Source organism: Melozone crissalis, unplaced genomic scaffold, assembly GCF_028551555.1.
Source record: "Melozone crissalis strain CALT ecotype California unplaced genomic scaffold, PUWL_Pcris_2 ptg000160l_1, whole genome shotgun sequence".
Taxonomy (NCBI): Eukaryota; Metazoa; Chordata; class Aves; order Passeriformes; family Passerellidae; genus Melozone; species Melozone crissalis.
In genome coordinates, this window is record NW_026535931.1 from 422,087 (window position 1) to 437,718 (window position 15,632).

The window sequence follows — 15,632 nt, forward strand, 5'->3', positions numbered from 1 at the left end:
GAAGGAAGAAAAAAAAAAAAAGAAATTAGGGCTTTTCACTCCCCAGAGTTGACAATATCTGCACATTAGATCTCATTGTGTCAGAGAGTCCAGTTTGTACAATTTAAATTTGTTTCGGGTGAAAATCAAAAGTTTGACATGATCAGGACTCCTTTACCTGGGGAATCTCTGTTCTTGGAGACCCCGGAGCTGTCTGGCTGTGGGCCTGGTGGGCAGGACCTGGCACTGGTGGGGACACGGTCCTGGCAAGGTTTGGGCAGGTGCTGGAGGTGACTGCAGTGCCTCTGGATGAGTGATCAACCATTTCCATAGCTGGGATTGAATCCTGCTTCCAGTTCTGTCAGTGGGAATTACACCATGGCCTGTGCTGCTGTTGGAGCTCCGTGTGTGTCGTGCTGGCTCAGATCTGGGTGGAATTCCAAGCTGTGCTCCCTCCCTGGGTGTGTAATGCTCATCCCATGCTCAGGCAGGATTTTTGATTTTGCTCCTTTGGGAATGAATGGACTTGTAGCAAGCAGAGCTCTTTGCCATGAGGAATCTGCATTCCACAGTCTCTGGTTAGTGGGCTAGAAAAGGTTATTTTTGTTTTCCCCCTGAAGTTCCTGAGTCTCTGATTGTTGTGGGCACGAGCCCCAGTGCATTTCCTTTAGGCCAGGCTGGAGTGTGACTCCTGGTTGCCATCGTGGCAGAAAAAAAGCTTTGTGACCCATCAGAAATAAGGTTGGGAAAGCCCTAAACTGAGGGAGCTGCTCCTGGAGAGGTGTTGGTGTTTCCCTTTTCTGTGGTGGAATTCAGGAGAATTGAGCAGCCTGGAATGTGCCTGGAACCTCAGAGCATTGGACCTTTCCTCAGCTGTGTGTAACCTGGCATGTGGGAGAGGGTTTCACCCACAGCTCTGAACTGCTTTGGCAACTCCTTGGTAGCTGATCCTCACTGTGTTCTCTCTTTTCCTTTTGTAAGATGGAACAATAATAAACAAAAACTATCAAGTGTTAAGACTGTCAAAACCTGGTGGCCAATTAATTCTTCTTGTATCCAGCAAGGGAAGCACCTGTCCTGCCAGACACACCAGGAGTCAATTTTTATACTCTTAAATAGTGTGTTGGAAAGAACAGCTGAGTTTTCATCATGGGAATATTAAACAGTAACACAAGTTCGCTCTTTAAGCACTGATCATGAGGTTCTTAGTTTGGATTTACTTTCAAATCTCGATTTTAAAGAGTAAAATCTCATTCCTGAGGGTAAGAGATGCAGCAGCTGACGCTGTTCTGCTGGTTGGTTCCAAACAGTCCGTGCTTTCATTGAATTGTAAATATTTGTTGAAACAATTAATGGTTGCAAATTTTGATCTTGGTAAATAAAGTCGCTAAAATATTATAATTCTGCTGGTCCCTATTTATTTTTAATGAAGTTAGAGCTGCAGTGGTGGTGACCAGGTGGGAATACCTGTGTGGGATCAAGTCATATGACAGCCAGGAATAAATAATTGTCAATTTTAGTGGATTAAATGGCATTTTTACACACCTGCCAGTGCTAAAAATCATGAGTGCAGAACCCTTCCTGCAGGGTTTTTCACCTTCTTAGTTTTCAATAAGCTGAGCCACAGGTAAGGTTTAGTTAATTAAATGGTTAATTAAAACCTTAGTGTGCTCTGCTGGTTTTTACCCGGCAGAGGGAGCATCTGCCCTCCCCAGCCCCTGGTGGCGTCACTGAGCGTGTTTAACCTCCTGATGGCTGGAAAAGCACAGAAATGGGGCGGGAAGAAAGTGTTTCCAGTCCATAACATTTCTATATTCAATTTTCCTCATTAGTGCCGAGGCTGGTACTGTTTCCTCTCCTGTCAGTGTGGATATCAGAGGCAGGAAACAAAAAATACAATGGCAGACACGACTCCTAAAAAGTAAGCGCGCATCCTTTGGCTCTCGGATTTATTGTCAGTCAGGAGCGAGCTGGTTTCTCCAAGCTTTTCCAGGCAGGACAGACCTCCACGAGGACGACACGCTGGATTCCCCTCTACAGAATCTGCGTGAGCACCGCATGCCCCAGGGCCAGGAGCACGGTGAGTGTGGTGCTCAGGGGGCTCCAAGCCCTGTTAATCAGCAGGAGTTTTGCTTTGATCCATTTTCTGTACTGGGACAGGCGCACGTAGATGCCGGGGTAGCGGGGGCGGCCGCAGCCCACGCCGAAGCTGGCGATGCCGATCAGGTAATACTTGTCCGTGTCAGGGTGGTAACACACCAAGGGGCCCCCGCTGTCGCCCTGGAATGAACACCACAAAAACCAGCAGCATGTGAGGGTTTCCTTCCAGGATACACTTCAGGCAGTAAGCAGTCTGATTTTTGGGTTTATTTTAAGCAGCTCAGTTAACTGGACAGTCACAATGGCAGTAGCATGTGGGCAACTCAAGGTCAGTCTGGTGTTGATGGAAGGCAGAATCAGCATCCCTGAGGCTGGAAAGGCCCTCAAGACCATCAAGTCTAACCTGATCCCCATCTTGTCACCAGACCAGAATGCTGTCACCCACATCCAGCTGTTCCTTGGACAGGGATGGGGGGACTCCACCACCTTCCAATGCCCGACCACCCTTTCCATGGAGAAATCCCTCCTGATTCTGGTCAAGACTGCACTGACCAGAGCCCTGCACTGCTTCTCTTAACTGAGCTAAAAGTAATCTGAGTATCTTTTAACTCAGATTCTGTTTTCTCTCTGCACCTTTTCATGCCTAAACCTAAACCTTCACTCCTCACTTAATTGGGGAATTTGTCCACACGGTGTGGGAGCTCCAAGAGACACAGTGAGGAACACACATCCTGTGTCTTGGCCGTGTCACCTGCTCAGGGGAAACTGCTGAGGGAAGCAGCAAGTGGATCAGACAAAGCACTTAGGGTACATTATGGGGTTTCATTAGTAATGTCCCAGCTGGTGCTGCAGCTTCTGCCAGTGCTTTGGACCCGAGGACTGGCTTTTCTGAGAAAGAGGTGGTGATTGCTCAGCATTTAAACGAAAATCATGCCACATGCCTGAGCTGCTTCCTAGAGCCCTATCCCTGAACCTCATCCCTGAGCCACTTCCTAGAGCCCTATCCCTGAACCACATTCCTGAGCCTTATCTGTGTCCAGTCCTGAGCCTTATCTGTGTCCAGTGCTGCTCTCCAGCACAGGAACAGGTGAGACATACATGTGCTTCACACACACTGTGCGGTACAGTGTCCAGTGTTTTGTCTCATATATAATTTACTGCCACCTTTATGGCATAAATGTCACATTCTTTATCCTTCCTCTTTGTTCACCTATTCCTGTCATCCTTCCAATATCACCAAATTCTTTGTGTACATTTTTGCTCTGCAATCTCTGTCCCAACCCTTTTATGATGCTTATTTGCATTTGACATGTTTTCCAGTTACTATTTCTGCTGTTTTAATTAATCATGCTACAAATCACGATGCTGCTGAGCCTCTGGCTTGGGAGTTCCACTGAGGCAGGTGTGGCACCACCTCCCTTCTTAGCTGGCAGGACTGGCACCACCTCCCCTCTCACCTGGCAGCTGTGGCACATTCCCCTCTCACCTGGCAGGACTGGCACACTCCCCTCTCACCTAGCAGGACTGGCACCACCTCCCCTCTCACCTGGCAGGACTGGCACACCCCCTCTCACCTGGCAGGACTGGCACACCCCTCTCACCTGCCAGCTGTGGCACACTCCCCTCTCACCTGCCAGCTGTGGCACAGCTCCCCTCTCACCTGGCAGCTGTGGCACAGCTCCCCTCTCACCTGGCAGGACTGGCACACCCCCTCTCACCTGCCAGCTGTGGCACACCTCCCCTCTCACCTGGCAGGACTGGCACACCCCTCTCACCTGGCAGGTGTGGCACACTCCCCTCTCACCTGCCAGCTGTGGCACAGCTCCCCTCTCACCTGGCAGGACTGGCACATTCCCCTCTCACCTGGCAGGACTGGCACACCCCCTCTCACCTGGCAGGACTGGCACACCCCCTCTCACCTGCCAGCTGTGGCACACCCCCTCTCACCTGGCAGGTGTCGGTGCCCCCGGCCCAGGCGCCGGCGCAGAGCGCGTTGTCGTTCAGGAGCCCCGCGTAGCCGGCAGAGCTGTTGCACAGGCTGGAAGGGAGGATTGCCACGTGGGCTTCTTTTAGCACAGGTGAGATTTTACCTTGAAAGGAGACAGAATTCAGAAAGGTGAAATATGCTGGGGTGTGGAGCAGTTTTACTGTGGGGGTTTTGTTGTTTTGCCAGCCTAGGTGTGTTCCTGGACGTGTTTAGACATGGGTATGACACAGACCCTGCCTGTTGCCAATGGATTGGAATTTGAGTGGGTTAAAGGTTGGAAAACTTGGGTTGGATGTAAATTTTGCAATTCTTCCTCAGAAGAAGCATCAATGATGATATACATGCCTTGCTCAAAATGTCAGAGGTGACTTACCAAACGGGCTCATACAATCTCAGCTGACCCCAAAACTCCCACACACCACCTGGCATTGAATTTGTGCCCAGTGGGAGTAAAGAGAGAATTGGAGGGGGTGTAGTCATTCATAAATCCCATGGGAACCCCTCAGTTCTCAACGTGTGGCATCAGAATTGTTGCTTTTCAGTATAATAGCTGTTTCCAGCAGCCCACGTTGACCTGCACCACGAATGGGGTGAGTTTATTTTCCTTTTTTTCATGTTATACTTAGAAGAAAGGCTGGGAAAATCTATTCCTGTGGTTACAGCTGTGTGGGTCTAACCTGCTTGTGATGGAAAACCCCTGAGAGCAGATCTCACTGCAGAGTTAAATGACATTGTGTGGGGAGACCATAACCTGAGCAAATCCAGTTAGAATCACAGAATGGTTTGGGTTGGGAGGAACCTTAAAGATCATCCAGTCCCAACCCCCTGCCATGGGCAGGGACACTTCCACTATCCCAGGTTACTCCAAGCCCCATCCAGCTGACCCTGGACACTTCCAGGGTGCACTGGGCAATCTGTGCCAGGGCCTCCCCACCCTGACAGGGAAGAATTTCTTCCCAATATCTAATCTGAACCTGTCCTCCTTCAGTTTGGTACAAGGTCGGGAAAGGCCTCTAAGACCCAAGTGCAAGGAGAGTTGATAAACCCGGGGAGCTGGAGCGGGTGAGGATGGGAACAGGAGGGTCCCAGCAGCGGCAGAGCCCCGTACCCTTCTCGGAGGTGCGTCCCCAGCCGCTGATGTAGCAGTCGGAGCTGTTCTCCAGGGGCTGCACCAGGGCGGCCGGGGCCAGGCACACGGGCTGGATGAAGAGGCTGTAGCGCACGGCCGACCTCAGCTCGAACACGGCCACGTCGTTCTCGAAGGTTTCCCTCTTGAACTCCGAGTGCACGATGATCCTCCTGATCCTCCTCCTGGCCGTGTGCCGGCTGTGCTTGTGCAGGTTGTGCACGCCCAGGACGGCTCGCCAGGAACACGGATCCCTGCCAGAGAGTTCACAGGGTCTGACATCGCTTTCACCGTTGGTTTTCATAGAGCCCTGGGATCCAGGAAGGGGTTAGGTTGGATTGGATTGGATTGGATTGGAGGTACCTTAAAGCTCATCTTTAAGATGAGAATTCACAGCGCTTTACATCACTTTCACTGTTGTTTTCATAGAGCCCTGGGATCCAGGTATGGGTTGGGTTGGGGGCACCTCAAAGCTCATCTTTAAGATGACAATTCACAGCGCTTTACATCACTTTCACTGTTGTTTTCATAGAGCCCTGGGATCCAGGAAGGGGTGGGATTGGATTGGATTGGATTGGATTGGATTGGATTGGATTGGATTGGAGGTACCTTAAAGCTCATCTTTAAGATAAGAATTCAGGTGGGTTTTACATCAGTTTCACAGTTTGCTTTCACAGAGCCCTGAGATCCAGGTATGGGTTGGATTGGAGGCAGCTTAAAGCTCATCTTTAAGATAAGAATTCAGGTGGGTTTTACATCAGTTTCACAGTTTGTTTTCATAAAGCCCTGAAGTCCAGGTATAGGTTGGATTGGAGGCACCTCAAAGTTCATCTTTAAGATGAGAATTCAGGTGGGTTTTACATCAGTTTCACAGTTTGTTTTCATAGAGCCCTGGGATCCAGGTATGGGTTGGATTGGAGGAACCTTGAAGCTCATCTTTAAGATGAGAATTCAGGTGGATTTTATGTCACTTTCACCGTTTGTTTTCATAGAACCCTGGGATCCAGGAAAGGGTTAGGTTGGATTGGATTGGATTGGATTGGATTGGATTGGATTGGATTGGATTGGATTGGAGGCACCTCAAAGTTCATCTTTAAGATAAGAATTCAGGCAGGTTTTACATCAGTTTCCCAGTTTGTTTTCATAAAGCCCTGCAATCCAGCTGTGTGTTGGATTGGAGGCGCCTCAAAGCTCATCTCATCCCACCCCTGCCATGGCAGGGACACCTTCCACTGTCCCAGGCTGCTCCAAGCCCTGTCCAGCCTAGCCCTGGACACTTCCAGGGATCCCACTTCTCTGGGCACCCTATACCAGGGCCTTCCTCACAGGGAGAAATTTCTTCCATTATCCCCTCTATCTTCTTTTGCTTATGCACTTTTAGAAATATACATTGAAAATTCCATAGTAAATATTTCCTGGAACAGATTTGCCTCATTGCCATTCTGCCCATGTGAACACTCCCTTTGCTATTAGTGGTAATGGCTGTTAAGGAAAATTCAGATTAAGGATTTAAGCTGACATCCAGATTTTGCCTTTCACCCCATCTCAGCAGAGGAAACCAGGAGATAATAGTCTGAAAAAGCTGAAAACATGGTTATATTTTAGATAAAATAAAGAGGCTCATCCCCACAATGCTCATAAAGACTCTACTTGCACCTAGACCTGGGAAATCCATTATCTAGAAGTAAAATAATGACAATCTAGTTAATATTAAATTTATAAATAGGGGCAGAGTCATTCAGATCTAGTTGCTTGCCAAGTATGTTGAACAAAGTCTTTATTAAATGAGCTTTGAATTTGGCCTGGGATGAGCTATAAAATTCAAATTAGCCTCCAAAGTTAAGGTAAAAATTAAATTGATAATTTAAAGAGAAATTATATTGCAAATAAATATTTGTTAAATGCAAACAAGAAGTTGATGTAACAAAGTCCTGATAAAGGACAAAATTTCAAGTTTTGCAGATTTTTACAGTTCACTTTCCCCCGGGTCATGGTTGAGTCAACAGTCGATGTTGACAGATGCAGATTGTGCAACTGTGGTAAAGGCTGGGAAAGAGACCAGTGCTGGGAGCTGAAATGCTCCAGAGTTGCTGTAAGTGCAGTTAAAAATCTGTTCTGAGGAGTTATTGCCACATTGTCAAAAAAAAAAACCCTTAAGTGCCAAATTGTTGGTTCTGATCAACAAAAAAAAAAAAGGGAAATTGTGTTAAAACTGATGAATTGGAGCGTTTGTAATCTAAATATCAAAACATTTTGTGGTGAGGTTAACCAGAAAAATCGGAGCTCTGTGGAACAAAGCAAAGCAAACTGTTTTGGGGGAGTGGTCTGGGGAAGGGGGCAGAAAACCTGGCATGGGAGAGGGTCAGTGCTGTGGCCAAGGTGGGGATCAGGCAGAGCTTGGACCTGAAGGTCTTGGCGATCTTTTCAGTCAGTGCTCCAGCCCCTTCCCCAGCTCTGTTCCGAGCTCTGGATGTGCTCCATCCCTCAATGGAGGGAGAGAGCTGAACACAGCACTGGAGGGGCCTCACAGTGCCCAGCACAGGGGGACAATCCCTGCTCTGCTCCTTTGGCCACCCTGGGACACAACTCAGGTACCCTCGGCCTCCTTCTCCCTGCCCAGGGGGCTCAGACTTAGTGCCCAGGGGTTTCAGATATGGTACCCAGGGGGTTCAGCCATGGTGCTCAGCGAGCTCAGCTGTGGTACCCAGGGGGTTCAGCTGTAGTGCCCAGGGGGTTCAGTCATGGTGCCCAGGGGGCTCAGATATGGTTCTCAGGGGGTTCAGACATGGTACCCAGGGGGTTCAGCCGTGGTGCCAAGGGAGCTCAGCCGTGGTGCCCAGGGGCTCAGCCATGGTTCTCAGGGGGTTCAGACATGGTGCCCAGGGGGTTCAGCTGTGGTACCCAGGGGGTTCAGCCATGGTGCCCAGGGGATTCAGCCGTGGTGCCCAGGGGCTCAGCCATGGTTCTCAGGGGGCTCAGCCATGGTGCCCAGGGGTCACCCAGTACGTACGTCCTGCCATCCACGCAGTGGCCGGCGGTCAGCACGGCTCTCCGGCCCAGCAGCACGCCGCCACACAGGTGCACGAAGCGGACGCCGCCGCGCAGCACCTGCAGGCTCACCACCCACGGCCACGCGCCCTCCGGGGCCTCGTAGCCCCCCACGATCCAGGACACCACGCTCCGAGCCACCGCCAGCTGCTGCTGACACTCTGCAAAACACAACGGGCTCCTCAGAGAGCCTGGAGGGCACAGCTCAGCTTTTGGGGCAGCGTTTGTGGGTGCTCTGGGTGTATGGGTTGGTCTTTTTTTTTCTGTTGTCTCTGGGTTTTTTATGGTTGGGTGTTTGGGGTGTTGGTGGGTCTTTTTTGTTGCTGCTGGTGGCGGTTTTTGTTTTTGTTTTTTAATTTGTTTTGGGTTTGGATTTTTAAATCTCCAGCATCACCACAGCACAGGAAGGACGTGGAGCTGTTGGAGATGAGGCCACCAGGTTGTTTAGAGGGATGGAGCACATCTGCTGTGAGGAAAGGCTGGGAGAATTGGGATTGCTCAGCCTGGAGGAAAAAAGCTTTGGGCTGATTTAACTATGGCCTTCCAGTGCCTGTAGGAGCTGCAGGAGAGATGGAGAGAGAGCATATAAATGGGCATGGAGTGCCAGGACAAGGGACAACTGCCAGAGGGGATATTGGGAAGAAATTCCTCCCTGCCAGGGTGGTGAGGCCCTGGCACAGGGCGCCCAGAGCAGCTGTGGGTGCCCGTGGATCCCTGGCAGTGTTTGAGGCCAGGCTGGACAGGGCTGGGAGCACTGGGACAGGGGAAGGTGACCCTGCCATGGCAAGGATGGCACTGGGTGGGCTGTAAGGTTTCCCCCTTCCAGCCAAAACCATTCCAGGGCTCTGTTCTGCAGGACTCGCTGCCTCACAGATCCTGGTGACTTGGGATCCCAGTGCTTTCTCAGCCTATGTGAAATACGGCGTATTTATCTGACTAAGGTGTATTTCTGGTGTATAGATTTGCGGTTAAGCGTGGTCAGTTGCCACTGCTTTACAAGAATTCACCAGATTTCTGTATAAACCAGAGACTCTTCCACCCCGCCTCGCCCCGCTCTGCTCAGGCTCTTCCCCGCTCGCTGCACCCTTCCCCGACCCCTCCGCCCCGGCCCGGCCCCGCTGGGTCCCGGTACCGTCCACAGGGTCTGTGGGGGCCGTCCCCGCGGGCAGGGGCCCCGCGAGCAGCAGCAGCAGCAGCGGCAGCGCGGGCCGCGCCCGCCGCATGGCCGGCGAGGGCCGAAGATGGCTGCGGGGCCTGAGGGGAGCCCCGCGGGGAACGGCCGGCCTCGGCACCGCCACCGGCACCGGCACCGCCACCGGGCCGTTGGGGCGGCGGGGACGGCGCGGGAGCGCGGACGGAGGAGCCGGTGAGGGGCGGGAGGGGCCGGGCTGGCCTCAGCGACCGCTGGCACCGAACCCTCAGCCGGGTAAAGGGTCAGGGGGTTCGCCCTCACCTGGGCACAGGGTCAGGGTTAGGATAAACTTCACCTGGGCACAGGGTCAGGGGGCTCAGCATCACCTGAGCAGAGGGTCAGGGGGCTCAGCTTCAGCTTGGCCCAGGGTCAGGGGGTTCAGCCTCACCTGGGCACAGGGTCAGGGGGATAAACTTCACCTGGGCACAGGGTCAGGGGGCTCAGCTTCACGCCTGCAAAGAGTCAAGGTTTTCAGCCCTGAGCTAAGGGTCAAGGGTCTCACCTTCAGCTGGACCAAGGTTCAGGGGTCCTACCCTCACTAGGGTCAGGGATCAAGGATCTCACCCTCAGCTGGGTCAAGGATCAAGGGACTCACCCTCACTGGACCAGCAGTCAGGTTTGGGGGTTCAGGTTCTGTCAGGTGGAACCATGAAGGGAGTGTGTGGAAGGGGCAGCAGGTAAGATGGAGCCCCGGTGACATGCCAGCTGGGGAGCACCTGAAGGATCCCTGTTACAGAGTCAACCAGGCACAGACAGCAGTCCCCTTCCATTAATACATTTATTTTCTGCTTCCCAGGCTGATTTTTGTTGTCCTGGGAACCTCCCTGGCTGCACTGGGTTCTAGCAAGGCAGGGCCAGCAGGCTTCATTCAGGAAGGAAACTCAAGGTATAGCAGGGGAGGTTTAATTAGATGAAAGATTTCTTCATGGAAAGAGCTGTCAGGCCTTGGCACAGGCTGCTGAGGGCAGTGGTGGAGTGCCCATCCCTGGAAGTGTTCAAAAACCATGGGTGTGGCATTGGGGATGTGGTTTAGTGGTGAACACAGTGCTGGTGCTGAGTCGGACTGTGATCCAAAAGGGCTTTTCCAACTTTGTTGATTGTGTGATTCAGAGACACTCAGGAAATTGACCCTCTCTTCTCGCCTGACAGTTTGGTTTCTGATTCAAGTCCTTCGCTGTGTTACCGATATGGGCACGCGTGGAGGAGCCTGTGCTGTGCAGGGTGTGTGGGTCACAATGAGGAATTTTGGGGGACAGGGGGGCAGGACAGGGGTTACTTCACCCCGTACCCCACGATGTGCGGCTCGATGGGCATCCAGGGTAGCGCCACGCTGATGTGCTGTATCTTCAGCTCGGAGAACTTTGCCTCTTCCAGATTCTTCCACAGCTCTCTCGTGAGGCAGCATCCAGCAAAGACGAGTTTCCAAGTCGGGTAACAGACTTGCTGCCAAAAATACGTCCAGCTGGAATGCTCAGCCGCCACGTGCTCCAAGAAATAGAAAGCTCCTCCCTGGGAACACAGAGTCTTCTTACAGCGGGTGTGGGGGTCACACCAAGCGGCTCCCACTTCCCCCTCCTTCCCTTCTCCCTTTCCTTTTTCCCCTTCCCTCCGTTAGCTGGAATTAATGAAAGAAGGAAAACGTCCAGAGATTCAAAATGCCCATTCAAAAAGCACAAAGGACTGACTTATTTGATCCCTCTTTTATTCCAGCAATAGTTTGTTGTGGTTTTGTTTCATTTCGTTGCTAACATGATCTTTAAGATCCCTCTCAGCCCAAACCATTCCGTAGTTCTATGAAAATGCTACTTTAAAGGCTGAAAGTCTGTTTTGAGCTCAAACCAACTCTTTTTCACTTGTTTATTGTTTGTCTGGTTTGTTTTAGGGGGGTTTTAAATGGTTTTAGGGTGTTTTAGGGGGTCTTTTAATGGTTTTTGGAAGGATTTTTTTTGGGTTTTTTTTTATCTTTTCCCCCTTTCCTTGCTCATGGTACCTCTAGAGCAGAAGCTAAGGGTAATACCAGGTTTTTTGCAGGTACTCACCGGCCGGAGCACTCGGAGCACTTCCCTCAGGGTGCTGCTGACGCTCTGCACGGAGCACAGCACCAGGGTGCAAACCACAGCGTCCACCGAGCCGCTGGGCACCTGCCCCAGGTCCTCTCCCGCAGCCACCAGGAACTGCTCGTAGTGCAGGTGCTGGTTCTTCTTCATGCTCCTGGAGAGGCCCTCCTGGAAGTTGGGGTTGATGTCGCTGCAGGTGACTTTGCAGCCCGCGGGGTAGAACTGGAAGTTGGAGCCGCTGCCGGTGCCGATCTCCAGCAGCCGCAGCTCCCCCGAGGGGCCCCTGAAGTCGGGCAGATTGCGGAAGAGCTCCTGCTTGTGCTTCTTTGATTTCTTTTCGTGAGCTCCAGAAATCTTCTCTAGGAAGAAAGGAAAGAAGACCTTCTTGCAGAAAGGCTCCCAGATGCCCAGGAAGGACAGCAGGTAGACGGGCCAGGCTAGCAGTGCCAGGCCAGCACGGAGCAGGAGGGCGCTTGCAGGGGCCTCTGGCATTTTCAGCGTGGGCAGAGGATCCGTGCAGAGCAGAACTGCTTCTCCTGTGAGGCAGAGCAGTCAGAGCTGCATTTTTGTCCTCTCAGGGTACATTCAGCTGCTTGGGTTGCTCTGGTGGACGCTTTTCTCCAGCTGATTTCTCAGTCCGGTCACAGGCGAGGACTGAACAGTGCAGGTGCAGCCAAGCAGTGACCAGAGTCCAGGGGAGGAGCTGCCAGTGTGTTCCCAAGCCGGGACAAGCTGGGCAGCACAACTTGGTGTGCAAGCCCAGGCAAAGTTCTGCAAGTGCCCTCCTTCAGTTCCGGGTACAGTCACATCTCTTAAAGCAGCCTGCGCTGCCCTCGGAAGCTCAGCCGAGCTCTGGATCTCTGCAGGAATTTTGTCAGGGGTTTGATTAATGTTTCAGTTCAGAGTTGTTAGGGAGTTGAATTTGCAGCTGCTGGGAGCTGCTGGGTTTGCTCAGCAGCTCTGTGCTCTCTCTGAACAGCAGTTTTAAGTCTTTGCAGTTTGAGGAGACCTTAAATCTTTTGGTGGGTGAGAACGGGCTCACAGTGATCTTCCAGACTGATGGGAATCATGGACAGAGATAAAACAATTTATTAACTCATTAGTTCTGTGTGCAGCATATGGAGTTTGGGTTTTTATTTGGGTCGAATCAACACTGAGCACTCCACAAACACATTCTGGAAGACTTTGTCAGCTTTGCAGCTGACAGTTTTCCAAAGGATTTGGTGGCAGCGTGGATCAGCCATTAACAGGTGACAGCTCTGCTCCTGGTGGCAGGAGCATCCAAGGTCCCTAATAACCTAGGGATGGGTGGTCCCTAATAACCTTGGAACAGTTCTGCTGGGGATTTGCGTTGGAGTTTTGCTTTCCTGGGAAAGCCACCAGTGTGTCTCCACTTCCCTCTGGTGGCAATGAAGCAAATTAAAGCCAGGAGTAATTAGGTGCTTCATTAATGATCTCAGTTGTATCTTCATGCCTCCACCTTGTGGCAGCTACAAACAGATTGAGCAGTGGGAATCACTGAATCGTTTATGGAAAAGACCTCCAAGATGGAGTCCAAGCTTTGATTACTGTGTGGTGCACCAAATACAGGCACTAAGGGATACGGGGTGACGATGATGATGGTGATGGACTCAGGGATGACCTTGGTGGACACAGGGATGATGATGATGGTGATGGACACAGGAATGATAGTGATGGACACAGGGATGATGGTGGGTGATGGTGATGGACAGAGGGATGATGACAGTGGACACAGGGGTGATGATAATGATGATGATGATGATGATGATGATGGACACAAGGATGGTTGTGGATGATGGGCACAGGGATGATGATGATAGTGATGGACACAGGGTTTGCTGGTGGTGGTGATGGGCACAGGGATGCTGCTGCTGCTGCTGCTGATGGACACGGATGCTGCTGATGATGATGGATATAGGGATGATGGCGATGGACACAGGGATGCTGCTGCCGGCAGACACCCGGGTACCAGTGATGCTGCCGATGGACACACGGGTACCGGCGCCGCTGCCGGCGGACACACGGGTACCGATGATGCTGAGCACGGACACACGGGTACCGGCGCCGCTGCCGGCGGACACACGGGTACCGATGATGCTGAGCACGGACACACGGGTACCGGCGCCGCTGCCGGCGGACACACGGGTACCAGTGATGCTGCCGATGGACACACGGGTACCAGTGATGCTGCCGATGCACACACGGGTACCGATGATGCTGAGCACGGACACACGGGTACCGATGATGCTGAGCACGGACGCACGGGTACCGGCGCCGCTGCCGGCGGGCCGGGCCCGGGGCTTCCCCGCTCCCCCCGCGCCGCTCGCGGTGCCTCCGGAGCGCCCCCCTGCGGCGCGCGCGGGGCGGGCGGGGGCCGGGCCGGCCGGGCGGGGGGAGCGCCGGGAGCGCACCAAGATGGCGACACCCGCAGTCCCTCCCGCAGCTCCCCCCGCGCCGCAGTCCGGCAGCGCCGCGCCGGGGCCGCGCTGAGCCCGCCCGACACGGTGAGTCGCAGCCCCCGAGACCCCCGCGGGCTCCAGCCGCGGCTCCCCTCGCTTGCTGTCCTGCTGGCTCCATCCCCCCCGTAGCCTTGGCACGGCTCCCCCGGGGGCTCTGCCGCAGAGCGCGGCCCGGAGAGCCCCGGGGACACCGGAGGCGGCTTGTGGGGCGGTGCGGGCGGGAGGGCCTGGGGAGCCCCCAGCCCCAAATTCGCCCCGTGACGGGGGTCCCGGAGCCTTGCCCCTTCTCAGCCATCCCCTCGGTGGATGCCCGGGCACCCCGCACCCAGGGAAGGGGGTCGGGGGCCGGTTCTGTGCCCACTCAGCACTGCCCGCGGGGCTCCGGCACCGCTGCCCCGGCCGGGGAGGGTCCGTCCGCCGCAGCCCGAGGCCCCCGGCCCTTCGGGAAGTGGGGGGGACGGTGCCGGGCCGGGATCAGCGTCCCCCGGCCGGCGGGCTGGCTCTGGGAAGGGGCAACCGCCCCCTGCGCCCACCCTGGACCTGGAGCCCCGTCTGGGCCCCGTCCTTCCACGCTTCCGTCTGTTCCTGCATCCCTGCCTGCATCCGTGCCTCCATCCCTCCTCCACCTGCCCTCCACCCCACAGCCTGGGGGGCTCACGGGACCCTCCTCCCACGCCCCAAATCCGGGGCCGCGCTCTGTGCATTGTAGGAAGGGAGAGCCCGAGTTCTCCTGGATGTCCCTTCCCCCTCGGCCCTCGCTGCAGCGCTGCTCTGTCCCTCAGCCACCCCCTGCTCCCACCGCTCGGCATGCAGAGCTTCCCCTCCCAGAGACGGGGGATTTTGGAGGACAGGAGGGTTTTTTTTGGTGGGGGGAGATGGTCAGGGGGATGCTTGGGGCAGTGTTGGTGTTCCAGCTGACCCAGATGTTGGGTCAGCATCGTGGTTGTGCATCTTCCTTCCCCCTTCTCTTCCGCCACAGATTTTGGGGGGGGATGGTGAGGGCAGATTTGGTTTATATTATTTTTTCCCCTTCCTGCTGGGAGGGAATTGCACATTCACGAGGTTTTTCTATTAAAAAATCTGGGTGTCTTCCTCCCCTCCCCCTGCGTTCTGGTGCAAACCGATGCCCAGCTGATGTGGGGGTGGGGACACCGGGAGCTGCTCCACGGCAGCGGCTGCGGATGATCCGGGGTGAAGTCGGAAAGTCTGGCAAGGGGAGCGAGCGTGTGCGAGGGGCAGCAGCCGCAGCCGGACCCTCGGGCCCTGGAGCTGAATTCTGGAGGGCGATCCCGGCTGTGGGAGGATCATCCCCGTCCGCCCCGTGCGGTGTCGCAGCGGCCGGCGGGAGCCCCCTGAGGGGCCGCGCAGGTGGGGCGGGTTCCGCGCCTCCGGCTGGGCTGGTGCCGCGTGTGCCCGGCTAACCCGGCCCTGGCACACTGCAGCATTCCGCCCGCACCGCGAGCCGTGACCGGGACGTCCTCTTTTCACACCGAGAAGCTTTAATTGTGAGGAACGGGGAGGTGGCGCGGGGTCCCTGTCCCCCTCTTTCCGCTGCCTTTAGAGGCGGAAAGGGAGGAAAGCGTGACCGCGGTGGTTTTACAGAGGGATGGGGCCTGGAAATGGCCCTGCCCTCCTGTGTGGGTGATGGAGGTTCTGGGAAGCT

At 54.2% G+C, this 15,632-nt stretch overlaps 3 protein-coding genes across 4 annotated transcripts in view; 1 reads left to right on the forward strand and 2 right to left on the reverse strand.

The window, feature by feature from the left end:
* Positions 1-2,013: 2,013 nt before the first annotated feature.
* On the reverse strand, positions 2,014-9,463 carry TMPRSS12 (transmembrane serine protease 12). Its single transcript, XM_054293539.1, has 5 exons — positions 9,373-9,463; positions 8,203-8,401; positions 5,175-5,446; positions 4,027-4,169; positions 2,014-2,259 (listed from the first exon to the last, which is right to left on the reverse strand). Exons 1-5 carry the CDS (start codon positions 9,461-9,463, stop codon positions 2,014-2,016), a joined length of 951 nt encoding a protein of 316 aa, XP_054149514.1.
* Positions 9,464-10,197: 734 nt separating this feature from the next.
* Positions 10,198-12,235, reverse strand: TMT1A (thiol methyltransferase 1A). Its single transcript, XM_054293540.1, has 2 exons — positions 11,472-12,235; positions 10,198-10,941 (listed from the first exon to the last, which is right to left on the reverse strand). Exons 1-2 carry the CDS (start codon positions 11,979-11,981, stop codon positions 10,705-10,707), a joined length of 747 nt encoding a protein of 248 aa, XP_054149515.1. The 5' UTR covers positions 11,982-12,235; the 3' UTR covers positions 10,198-10,704.
* A 1,678-nt stretch (positions 12,236-13,913) lies between these two features.
* The window catches only part of SCN8A (sodium voltage-gated channel alpha subunit 8), a 57,622-nt gene continuing 55,903 nt past the window's right edge, over positions 13,914-15,632 (forward strand). For both annotated transcript variants that reach the window (XM_054293532.1, XM_054293534.1), the window contains exon 1: positions 13,914-14,014. The gene's annotated coding sequence lies outside the window, so the exon portion shown is untranslated. The remainder of the gene's footprint in view (positions 14,015-15,632) is intronic.